The sequence below is a fragment of the Colobus angolensis genome, unplaced genomic scaffold, assembly GCF_000951035.1.
Source record: "Colobus angolensis palliatus isolate OR3802 unplaced genomic scaffold, Cang.pa_1.0 Scaffold77, whole genome shotgun sequence".
Classification (NCBI taxonomy): domain Eukaryota; kingdom Metazoa; phylum Chordata; class Mammalia; order Primates; family Cercopithecidae; genus Colobus; species Colobus angolensis.
In genome coordinates this window covers 1,084,788-1,097,373 of record NW_012121487.1, presented here as the reverse complement: position 1 = coordinate 1,097,373, position 12,586 = coordinate 1,084,788, and the positions used below count along the sequence as shown (strand labels likewise).

The 12,586-nt window shown below is 43.0% G+C and overlaps 1 protein-coding gene across 5 annotated transcripts in view; it reads right to left on the bottom strand.

The window, feature by feature from the left end:
• The window catches only part of UBAP2L (ubiquitin associated protein 2-like), a 53,914-nt gene that overhangs the window by 19,604 nt on the left and 21,724 nt on the right, over window positions 1-12,586 (bottom strand). For all 5 annotated transcript variants that reach the window (XM_011928202.1, XM_011928201.1, XM_011928199.1 and 2 more), the window contains exons 9-14: window positions 9,473-9,525; window positions 7,742-7,827; window positions 6,368-6,539; window positions 3,190-3,388; window positions 902-1,179; window positions 563-735 (exon numbers count right to left, since the gene is read on the bottom strand). In XM_011928202.1, coding sequence (XP_011783592.1) covers window positions 563-735; window positions 902-1,179; window positions 3,190-3,388; window positions 6,368-6,539; window positions 7,742-7,827; window positions 9,473-9,525 — 961 coding nt within the window. The remainder of the gene's footprint in view (window positions 1-562; window positions 736-901; window positions 1,180-3,189; window positions 3,389-6,367; window positions 6,540-7,741; window positions 7,828-9,472; window positions 9,526-12,586) is intronic.

Below are 12,586 nucleotides of genomic sequence, written 5' to 3'. Positions count from 1 at the left end.
GGATCACTTGAGGTCATGAGTTCTAGACCAGCCTGGCCAACATGGTAAAACCCCATCTCTACTAAAAAATACAAAAATTTGCTGGTTATGGTGGTGGGCACCTGTAATCCCAGCTACTCAGGAGGCTCAGGCAGGAGAATCGTTTGAACCCGGGTGGCGGAGGTTGCAGTGAGCCGAAATCATGCCACTGCACTCCAGCCTAGGCAACAGAGTGACACTCTGTGCTTAAAAAAAAAAATTTGTAGAGACAGGGACTCATTATATTGCCCAGGCTGGTCTTGAACTCCTGGCCTCAAGCAATCTTCCTGCCTTGGCCACCCAAAGTGCTGGGATTATAGGTGTGAGCCATCACATCCAGCCCCTAGGGGGCATATTTCTACCTGTTTAGTTACAGATAACCCTAATAATAATATTTTAAAGCACTCAAAATGCTATGATTGACTACTTTCCCCCTCAGTCATGCAGAGAGGATTGGTCTCTCCAGAGTTCTAAAAATTACCCGCAGATTAAAAAAGTAGTAAAAGGTAAATAAGAGAGGTCTTATGGCTAATGTTTCCTCTACCTGGCCGTGCTGGTATACAGGCTACTTGGAGCCTGGCTTGAAGAGGCGCTCGTGGTGGGGGTGGACTCATAATCAGAAAGGACAGGCTCTGACCCAAACTGCAATGCCCCAAACTGCAGGTTTAGCCCTGAGATATCTGCTGAGCCAGGCATCTCCACAGCCAGAGCAGGAATCTATAGAGAAAGGTGAAGGAGAAGAGAAAGTAATGGCTTTAATACAACCTTACTAAAGACTAAAAAAAACCTTCCCCTTTAAATTTGCAAACTTACCTTTTTAATCTCAATTCTCAAGCCCCACACCCCTTGCCATAAGATGTTATCTACCTAAAAGTTTAAGTACCTTAGAAGTCAAGGAGGCTTTTTTCTTCTGCTGTTTCAGTTTCTGCTGAGCCGGCTGAGGGCTAGAGGACTGGTTGTCTGAAGATCCAGGCGACATCTGTGGAGCCGACGTGGATTTGCTTGGCAGAGGAGAAGACGGAGGTGGAGGTGCAGCTGTGGAGGTAGCCACTGCAGGTGACTTCTCCTGAAGGAACACCTCCATCATGGTTGAAGACGGGGTAAAAGCCTGGCGCTTTGTAAAGGGGCTGTGCACTGTTGAATCACTTGGGTTCTTCAAATCTGCAAGAGGAAACCCAGAATATGAAGCCAGAGATGCTGATGAATCTCAAGGAAATGCTATTATCCTGCACTAGCACCATGAGTGAGGACTGTAAAAATCAGAAACGCATATAAGCAGGCCCTCTTTTGGGGCTTAATCTCATTTCTATAGGTGACAATCACTGGATTACATTTTTTTTTTTTTTGAGATGGAGTCTCGCTCCGTCACCCAGGCTGGAATGCAGTATGCAATGGCGCAAATCTCAGCTCACTGCAACATCCACCTCCTGGGTTCAAGCGATTCTCTTGCCTCAGAGTAGCTGGGACTACAGGTGCGTGCCACCACGCCTGGCTAATTTTTGTGTTTTTGGTAGACATGGGATTTCATCATGTTGGCCAGGCTGGTCTCAAACTCCTGACCTCAAGTGATCCATCCGCCTCGGCTTCTCAAAGTGCTGGGATTACAGGCATGAGCCGCCACACCTGGCCTACATCCATCCTTAAATAAAGCCTAATTAAATCAACACCATTACCCAGCCTGTGTAGACAGGAATGCACAAACTGTTCAAGTTTAATGTACCGCAAGTTCTCATTTAACATCATCCATAGGTGCTCGGAAACTGGCTTTAAGCAAAAACAATGCATGGCGTATCTTTGAATAACAGTTTCCGGCCAGGCGCGGTGGCTCAAGCCTGTAATCCCAGCACTTTGGGAGGCCAAGATGGGCGGATCACGAGGTCAGGAGATCGAGACCATCCTGGCTAACACGGTGAAACCCCGTCTCTACTAAAAAACTACAAAAAATTAGCCGGGCGACGTGGCGGCGCCTGTAGTCCCAGCTACCCGCGAGGCTGAGGCAGGAGAATGGCGTGAACCCGGGAGGCGGAGCTTGCAGTGAGCCAAGATCCGGCCACAGCACTCCAGCCTGGGTGACAGAGCGAGACTCCGTCTCAAAAAAAAAAAAAAAAAAACAGTTTCCTTCAACATGATTTCATTATAATGTCGATGAGAAGAAAAAAAAAAATGGCCAGGCGCAGTGGCTCATGCCTGCAATCCCATCACTTTGGGAGGCCAAGACCAGCAGATTGTTTGAGCCCAAGAGTTCGAGACACACCTGGGCAACATGGTGAAAACCCACCTCCAGAAAAAATAAAAAATTAGCCAGGCACGGTGGTACAAGCCTGAGGTCCCAGCTACTCAGGAGGCTCAGGTGGGAGGACTGCTTGAGCCCAGGAAGATGAGGCTACAGTGAGCCAAGATAGTGCCACTGTACTCCGGCCTGGATGACAGAATGAGACTTTGTCTTATGTTTCACAAAAAGTCGCAGTTTCCAAGAACCTATCAATGACATTAAGTGAAGACTTACTGTATAAGGTCTTAACATGGCGAAGTCTATGAACCTAAAGGCAATATGTTATTTTCAAACACTGAAGATAAATCTAAGGAGAATAATAATTAAAACCCCAATCAACAGAAGACTGCAAATACGTATATGGTTAAAATTTTTTTTTTTTTTTTTTTTTGAGAAAAGCTAGCTACACACTAGCTCTGCAGCCCAGGCTAATGTACAGTGGTGCAAACACAGCTCACTGCAACCTCAACCTCCTGGGCTCAGGCAATTCTCCTGCCTCAACCTCCCTAGGAGCTGGGACCACAGGTGCACACCACCACGCTCAGCTAATTGAAAACAATTTTTTAAGAAATGGAGTATTGATATGTTGCTCAGGCTGTTCTTGAACTCCTAGGCTCAGGCCATCCTCCCACTTCAGCCTCCCAAAGTGCTAAGATTACAGGTGTAAGCTACCATGCCCAGCCTCTAAGTCTGATGAGAAATATATAGCCTCAAATTTTATTATTCCCCAACTTTCTGAATTCAGCTTATTTGATTGGGGGAAATACATGTAGGAAGGTAATCAACTAGCTGCCCCTTTTCTTCACTTCAGGACACATTCTCCACCCCCTCCCCCTGCTAGCCTCTTGACAGTAATGCTCCAATGCTTTAAAGATTCAAGTCACTTTCCATCTTCTCACCATACTGCACCAGTGATGGGGATTGTGTCGTTGAGCCCATGTCCCAAGAGGAGGTGGTGGTGCTTCCAGACTGAGAATGCTGAGCTGCCAACTGAGCCAGGGCTTGGGCAGTCTTGAATTGCTCCAAGAACTGGGAGCCCGTAGTACTGCCGCCTTTAGCTTCACCGACATCACCAAATCCTTTCCCTAACATGCTCACCTGTAGATCAATAAAGAGATGAGAGAAACCTACAGCCAGTAACCTTGTTCAGCTACTCATAAAGACTTATCCAGACAGAGCGCCAGTACAGATCAAGCAAGTAAAGAATACTGTCATACTGGGTATACAGCGTAGTCCACTAGAGTACAGGACCTAGAGTCAGACTGTCTTAGATTGAAATCCTGGCTATGTAAGCTTGGAAAAATTATTTTTTAATCTCTCTTTGCCTCACTCTCCTCATCTGGAAATAGGAATAGAAGTAAAGCTGTATAAGGATTAAATAAATTAAAGCACTTAATACATGCATGGCACATAGTCATCACTCAAAAAAGAGAGCCATTAAAACTTTATGTAAGTTTTATATCATCCTTACCTCCTCATTCCTGCTTCTCAGGGATAAAATTCTGCTGACTGGAGAATTTTTTTTTTTTTGAGACGGAGTCTCACTCTGTTGCCCAGGCTGGAGAAAAGTGGCATTATCTCAGCTCACTGCAAGCTCCACCTCCCGGGTTCATGCCATTCTCCTGCCTTAGCCTCCCGAGTAGCTGAGACTACAGGCACGGGCCACCACACCCGGCTAATTTTTTATATTTTTAGTCGAGATGGGGTTTCACCGTGTTAGCCAGGATGGTCTCGATCTCCTGACCTCGTGATCCGCCCATCTCGGCCTCCCAAAGTGCTGGGATTACAGGCTTGAGCCACCGCGCCCGGTCGAAAATTTTTAAATCAACCAATAAAATTAACATAAACATAATGTAAGATTTTACTTTAGCCATTAAGGTCCTTGCTCTTCTCATTAAAAAAACTCAAAAGAAACAACAACAAAGTGGAGCCTCATCTCAATGCTGCTAATAACTAGCACAGAGGCAAAAAGGAAAAGTTAAAGGGCATCCCAGCTTCTACACTAGACAATCAATTAACGAGTCAGTATGATTTGATTGTTTTCTCCATGTACATACAAGTTCTAAAGGGTAATCACTGTGCCGAATGCGGTGGCTCACGCCTGCAATCCCAGCACTTTGGGAGGCTGAGGCGGGCGGATCACCTCAGGTCAGGAGTTTGAAACCAGCCTGACATGGCCGGGAGCGGTGGCTCAAGCCTGTAATCCCAGCACTTTGGGAGGCCGAGACGGGCGGATCACGAGGTCAGGAGATCGAGACCATCCTGGCTAACACGGTGAAACCCCGTCTCTACTAAAACCTACAAAAAAAAAAAAAAAAACTAGCCGGGCGAGGTGGCGGCGCCTGTAGTCCCAGCTACCCGGGAGGCTGAGGCAGGAGAATGGCGTGAACCCGGGAGGCGGAGCTTGCAGTGAGCTGAGATCCGGCCACAGCACTCCAGCCTGGGTGACAGAGCGAGACTCCGTCTCAAAAAAAAGAAAAAAAGAAACCAGCCTGACCAACATGGTGAAACCCTGTCTCTACTAAAGATACAAAATTAGCCGAGCATGGTGGCAGGCGCCTGTAACCTCAGCTACTCAGGAGGCTGAGGCAGGAGAATTGCTTGAACCCAGGAGGTGGACGTTGGGTGAGCCGAGATCGCGCCATTGCACTCCAGCTAGGCAACAAGAGTGAAATTCTGTCTCTAAATAAATAAATAAATAACAATGTTTTTTAGAGAAAGGGTTTCATTCTATCATCCAGGCTGGAGTACAGTGACGAGCTCATAGTTCACTCTAGTCTTGAACTCCTAGTCTCAAGCAATCCTCCCACTTTAGCCTCCAGAGTAGCTGAGACTACAAGAGCGTGCCACTGTCCCCAGTTGAAAACGTCTTTTTGATATCAGAAGTCTGATTTCGTTGTATATTTTCACAGACATTAAGAGGGCAATTAACAATTAAGAGACATAGATCACATAATCACATTTTCCAGTCATTTATCTTAAGGGTTGGTAGTTATTTTTTGATCTTTATTACACCTTCTTACAATCTTGGTGCTATTTTCTTTCCTCTTTTTCTACTTAATCCCAACACTTCTCTCCATTTCCCTTCTCCTCCCACCTCTTCTCACCTGTTACCTTTCAGATGTGGCAGGACATTGACCACCAAATTACTAAGTTAACACACACAAAAAACATTTTAAGACAACAGTTAAAAACTGACCGAGTTCTGAATTAGTAGCTAGCTTGGCAGTTTTCTAGTTAAACTAATTACTCTAACTGGAAAAATAAAATTATATGCACACACGGTCTGCTTACCTCTTACAACTTTAGTATCCCTCCATCAAAAAATAAACAGACAGGAGAGAAAAAGAGAAAAAAAGAAAAAGCAGTACTTCTTAGGACTCACTGACTATGAGAAAACTGGTACTTGCAGCATCTTTGTTTAAATGATTCCTTTGATGTAGTTAATGACCTTGAATGTTTTAAATGCTCTGAGTCAACAAGTAGCGTGCCATAAATATTCTAAGTTATTTATAATACCACTACTGAAACCACACTTGTATAGCCACCTTTGGGGAGACGGAAAGGACTAGCGCTTTTATCCCCATTTACGTAGAAATGGAGACACAGCTAGTAAGTGGCAGAAATCGGAAGACCATAGATTTCTGGAGGCCTTGTCTACAAATACCTGGTTTAAGTAAATATAGAAGACAATTCTGCCCCAGCAAGAAATGGGGAACTGCTACAATCTCCCATCAGAGTTCAATGAGGGCTGCAAAAGCATTAAAATGTATTGACAAGTTTATGTCATTGATTTTCTCTCAAGAGTAATGGCAAATGGTATTCATTCAGCACAATGAGTAGTCAATAAATGATGTTAACTTATTCTTGTAAGAATATTCAGTCTGTCCAGAACTAAGTCCTCTCTTAGAGCTATCCCCTATTACCCAACTCAAACATCTCTACATCCAAGTCTGCTTAAGAAAACAAAGAAGATGCTTCACCTACCAAAAACCTGACTATCTTTGGAAAGAACCACGTATGTGTGCTAGGATTAGCAGGAAGGTCTGATTAGGATAAACCATGTTTCCTACTCACCATACTGTGATGGGAAAATGTGTTCCCTGAAGCAGGCTGTGATATGGCAGTCTGCTTCGAATTACTGAACACCAGAGGCTGGGCCAGAGAAGGAGCCTGAGACGGATCCAGATTAGATGAATCATTCTCCATTGTAGATGGTGTCTTCCCCAGCAGAACAGCAAGGTCAATTCTAGTGGGGAAGGGAAGGGATCTTGATGAATAACGACTGAACATGCTAACATTCCCCAACACTCAAATCAGATTAGATCAAAATGAAGCCACTTGCTAGGGCTTCTTCTAGCCCTTTTAGGGCTCAAACGCAAAGCCTTGAAATGCTTAATTTCCCAAAATAACTGATGCATAAGAATCACTATAGTATATAGCTGAATTCCACTGATGTTGCCAATAATAATGATTAATTTTTTGTTATTAATTTAATGAAATATCAAATGTTAGGTTTTTTTTTTTTTTGAGACAGAGTCTCCCTCTGTCACCCAGGCTGGAGTGCAGGGGCTGGAGTGCAGTGGCTGGAGTGCAGGTGTGAGCCACCACACCTGGCCCATTACTGGTTTATTGTAAAGGTACAACTCAGAAACAGCCAAGTAGAAGAAATGCACAGGGCAAGGTATGAATGCGTGTGTGGGTGGGGCACACACACCTTCCTTGTCTTCTGCAGGTATCCTGAAGCTCTCCAAATCTTATTGTTACGAGTTTTATTACCTAGGCATGATTGATTAAATCATTGGCCATTGGTGATTGGCTCTTCTTTCCCTGACTTACTTCAAGACAAGTTACATACTCAGTGCTGGTGATATGAAAGGCTGATCTTTGTAATTAAAGTGCTATTTGTGGGGAGAATCACCTTTAAAATTGTAACATATAAACTTCCATTCAGTAGATTAACTAGTACTAAGTCTTAGAAGTCTCTCTATCAACTGGTCGGGCATGGTGGCTCACGCCTGTAATCCCAGCCACTTTGGGAGGCAGAGGTGGGCAGATTATCTGAGGTCAGGAGTTCGAGACCAGCCTGGTCAACATGGTGAAACACCATCTCTACTAAAAATACAAAAATTAGCCAGGCGTGGTGGCAGATGTCTATAATCTCAGCTACTCGGGAGACTGAGGCAGGAGAATTGCTTGAGCCCAGGAGGCAGAGGTTGCAGTGAGCCGAGATCATGCCACTGCACTCTAGCCTGGCTGACAGAGTAAGACTGTCTCAAAAAAAAAAAAGAAAAAAAAAAGAAGTCTCTCCATCAACTTAAGAGGAATGTAAGGTAATTTGGTTATTTATTATTACTGACACCATAGGAGTTTATAAATGCCAGTGCCACTCCTCCTTACAGTTAGCAGATATGTTTAAAGAAACAGTAATAAATTTTACTGCACACTTGCCTCTGACCAGCAGTGATTGTCACATTCTCCGCAGGCAGAGGCACTGAAGACACGTTAGAGGCAGTGAAGATCTTGGTCTCAGAAAGCTGGAAAACAGAGGGATTAGTCACTCTTGGTGTCAGGGATGCTACAGTCAGAAACTTGGCATAGGTAAGGGGAATTAAACATCAAGAAAAAGTGAAAGCCCTATAAAGAGAAAACTATCTACCCTGAGGAATCCTGAATGGATTGACTTTCAAGACATTCAATATATCCTCAACGGTTTTAGCCAAAGAAAGAGTAGAACCAAGGAACCCAATAAAATATAGTGGAGTCACATGATCATATGCATACTGAACTTACAGGGATGCTAGACATAAAAAAAAAAAAAAAAAAGGAAGAAAATCCCTCTATATTTTCCCATTACAGTTCCCAATTCCCACCTCTACCCAAAGCACACTTGTATTCTACTACTCCCTTCACAGCCCCACCCCTCCCAAAGAAAGATCATAACCAAGATGAATAAATAAATAAAAGAAGTTCATTTTTGGCTTTTGAGCAGTAAGGGCCCAAGTACTGGTGAATTAAGGTTTTTTTCGGAGATCGTTTTAACTAGATGTTATTTTCACCTTAATATTTGACTTTGTGACATCTAGTCTTTCCACTATTAAGGCATCAAACTTAGGTAAGCAAATGCAGGGATTAACTTTTCCTACTATTCAAAAGTTGATTTGGGTTTCGGTTTTATTTCTTGATTAAAATCGCTAAAGCACAGAGAATCCACTCTCCCCTCAATACCCAACACCATGTATCATTCTCTGAAAGTTGCTTAAGCAGACAAGCCAAATCTCAGAAAGGAACATAATTTGCCCATTTTCACAAAGCAGTCTAGTTCGTTGATTATACAATAGAAAATAATCACCCTGTGATGCTGATGCCTCTGAAATTTAAAAAACCCAGAACTGGCAACCAAAACAGTCTTCACGTCATTTCCTCTTATCACAAAAGCTGTCTTGCCTAACTATGCGAAAGTATAGAAAAGTACACAGATTAAAAATGTTAAAACAAGAGTTTATCCACGATCAATGAAAACCACAATTCATAGCAAAAGCTTGACTGTGACCAGGAATCAGCAAAATTCTTATTCAGGTAGTATTCAAATGAATTCACAGAGCTTGTTTACATGCCACCCATGTATGAGGTTTCCAAGTTGAGTCAAGCTGGCAGATAGCTTGACAGATATTTATCTCAATCACAATTATACAGTTGGGCTTCAAATAAATACAAGGGTTCCAGAGTCAACCAGATTACAAGTTTGAGGATTTGGTACCACAACACTAGCTTTGTATCCACTGCCAATCCATTACAGGACCTTAAAGGAAATACTTAAATGCACCAAGTAGTCATGTACCACCAGCAGCTATTACTCAATGCACTACCTGTCTAATTCCACTTCCGGTGCCCTACCCAACCACCAATCTCTTCCTGGGATAAATCCGACAATCAGATATTGGACTTACACAAGTGCACTTGCCCTTTCCATAGTGTGGTTCCACAGAGTCCTGTTCATGCCCAGTCTCCTTCATATAACATATGTGAAATGTTCTGGCTCAGAACACTATTTTGGATGTAAAAGTTTTGGGTCAGAATCTTAAGGGTGAATTTTGAGGGGTAGAAACATACCCATTTTCTATCCCTAAACAACACTTAGGGATAGAAGGCATTAGCGAGGAATGACCTGGGAATACCTACATCTTCATTCCAGTCTTCAGTCCCCCACTCCTCTGTTGCAGTCCTCCATGCGCCTGAGAATAAAGAAAAATATTGAAGTAACTTCAATATTAAATGCCAGTACAAAGCATGTGTAGAAAACATCAATGTATTAATTTTTTTGGCTGCCAAAAGTATGACTACAATTTAGTAATCAGAAGAAGGCCAGGTGCAGTGGCTCATGCCTGTAATCCCAGTACTTTGGGAGGCCGAGGTGGGTGGATCACTTGAGGTCGGGAGTTCCAGACCAGCCTGACCAACATGGCGAAACCCTATTTCTACTAAAAATACAAAAATTAGCCAGGCGTGGTGGCGCATGCCTGTAATTCCAGCTACTCAGGAGGCTGAGGCAGAAGAATGGCTTGAACCTGGGAGGTAGAGGTTGCAGTGAGCCAAGATCGCGCCATTGCACTCCAGCCTGGGCAACAAGAGTGAAACACTGTCTTAAAACAAACAAACAAAAACAAAACAAAACAAAAAGAAATTCTTGGGCTTCAAAGATAGGGAAAGACTCTTTAGAAAGGGATACCTCAGAGTACCAGGGTTTTAATAAGATTATGATTTCACAGCTACTTTCAGTTTTTGTTATAAAGCAGGGATTGGGGTTGGGGGCGGCAGACAACCACCTAATGCTCGAAGCAGTATCTTTAAGGCCCTCAGGTCGATTTAGTGGTCAATTCAGTGAAATGGCAGCAACCAATTTAAACCATAACATGCAAACTACACCTATCTATCTAGTATAAGACAAAAAAAACTGCAGGCAGTCTGAAGGATAGTGGCACTGATAGAGAAACACAAATGGTTACCACATAATAGTGAAAGAGCAGTGAAGAAGGGTGGGTTTGAAACCCGAACTGAGGGCACTGAAAACTATCTGCTATGAGAATTGGATTAAAAATGCATACTCAGCAGAAGTCAAGTTTATAGATTTTATTGGTTTAACTATATAAGAAAAGCCCCATATAGAGCTGTTCTCTTCAAAAGATTATGAACAAGACTGAAAAATCAAGTATTAATGATATTGTCCTAACCCTACTCATATAGAACTTGAAATCTGACCTGCTGTGGTCATGGCACAGACAATCGGAGTATACACTCTCCTTGTGTTTGTTGGTAAGCCAAAGCTGGGACACAGTTTCTACTGCAGAAATCGAAAAGCAATCAAGCCACCTTCCACATTCCTTTTTTGTGCTTCATGTATACATGTACTTTCAGAAAGAAAAAATGCCCTTTCTTAAAAAATAAGGGTGAGAATTTCTATGAGAACCAGGATTCTTCCCTTCAGCCAAAGGCACAGTAAAAACAAGAACCTGTCTAAAGAAGGGACAAGAGCACCCTTATTTTCTTGCTAGGATAATATACATTAAATAACTCTTCAACCCTTCCCTCCTACTGGAAAAAGCTTGTAAGAATGAAATGAGGCCGGGCGCGGTGGCTCAAGCCTGTAATCCCAGCACTTTGGGAGGCCGAGACGGGCGGATCACGAGGTCAGGAGATCGAGACCATCCTGGCTAACACGGTGAAACCCCGTCTCTACTAAAAAAATACAAAAAACTAGCTGGGCGAGGTGGCGGGCGCCTGTAGTCCCAGCTACTCGGGAGGCTGAGGCAGGAGAATGGCGTGAACCCAGGAGGCGGAGCTTGCAGTGAGCTGAGATCCGGCCACTGCACTCCAGCCCGGGCGGCAGAGCAAGACTCCGTCTCAAAAAAAAAAAAAAAAAAAAAGAATGAAATGAAAAGTCTCACATTCAGATACTGCACCACTGAAGAGAAGTATTCTAACACCACATTAGAAATATTCTAATACAAAACCCATCTAAAATTCTTCTAAACATTGAATAATGCAAAAATCTTATTTCTTAAAGGAAAATACATTCATTGTAAAGACTTCCCAGGAAAATATTTAAATTGCACCAGGGAAATCCCAAACCACTTAATAATGACAATATTCACGAAACCAAAGTCCAATATCAGTACAGACAAGTTACAAATCAGATTCTTTTCTCCTCCTTCATTGATACCACACTTTCTTCTCATTGACATCCATCTTATCCTGGCTCCATGGAATCCAAGATGAGTTAGCACTTACACACAATCCTAGAGTTAGATGTGATCTAACAGGTTATCTAATCTAGGCTCTTGATGCAAGAATTTTTTTCTGCACACTGATGACTTCAACTGGGATGGAAAGGAGGAATGTAGATACCTAATTGATATGTTCCTATTCAGGATACACGGTCATGGCTGAGGAGGAGAGATCTAAGGAAGCATTAAGGAACAGTAAAGACGGAAATGCTCTGAACAACAGACTAGGGTTTCCATTCCATTAGCAGAAAGCAATCAGTGTAACTGTCAAATATTCATTAAATAAACAGAAAGAAAAGTGGACACAGAAAAAAGAGAGGAAAAGGCAGAAAGAGAAAAAGCAGAAAGATAGAAAAATGACCTATCCACAGATATTTCCGCTCATAAAAATCTACAAACATGTCCGGGGCAGTTAGGCACCTGGATGTATCATACCAGGAGCAGTCTCAAATTTTCGGGGATAATTTGACCCCTCAACCCCAATGAAATTAAGTCCTGAAACAAAAAAGAAAAGAAAAAACAACCAGTGAAATTTTGCTTCTAAATGAGAATGTCTGCCCAAATACATAATTCCCATTATACCTGTGGATATTTTAAGGGTAGGTTCGGATTTTTTTTTTTTTTTATTTAAAGGGGAAATTGAAGTTTGCTATCAGGAAAACACAAAAAGAGACCATGCATGAAGGTATGTTCATACCATGAAATTAACAATGACCAGGTGTGGTGGCGCACACCTGCAATCACCAGCACTTTGGGAGGCCAAGGCAGGTGGATCACTTGAGGTCAGGAGTTTGAGACCGGCCTGGCCAACATGGTGAAACCCCATCTCTACTAAAAATACAAAAATTAGCCAGGCGTGGCGGCGTGCACCTGTAGTCCCAGCTACTCAGGAGGCTGAGACACAAGAACAGATTGAACTCGGGAGGCAGAGGCTGCAATGAGCCAAGATCGTATCACTGCACTCCAGCCTGAGTGACAGAACAAGACTGTCTCAAAAAAGAAAAACAGAAAA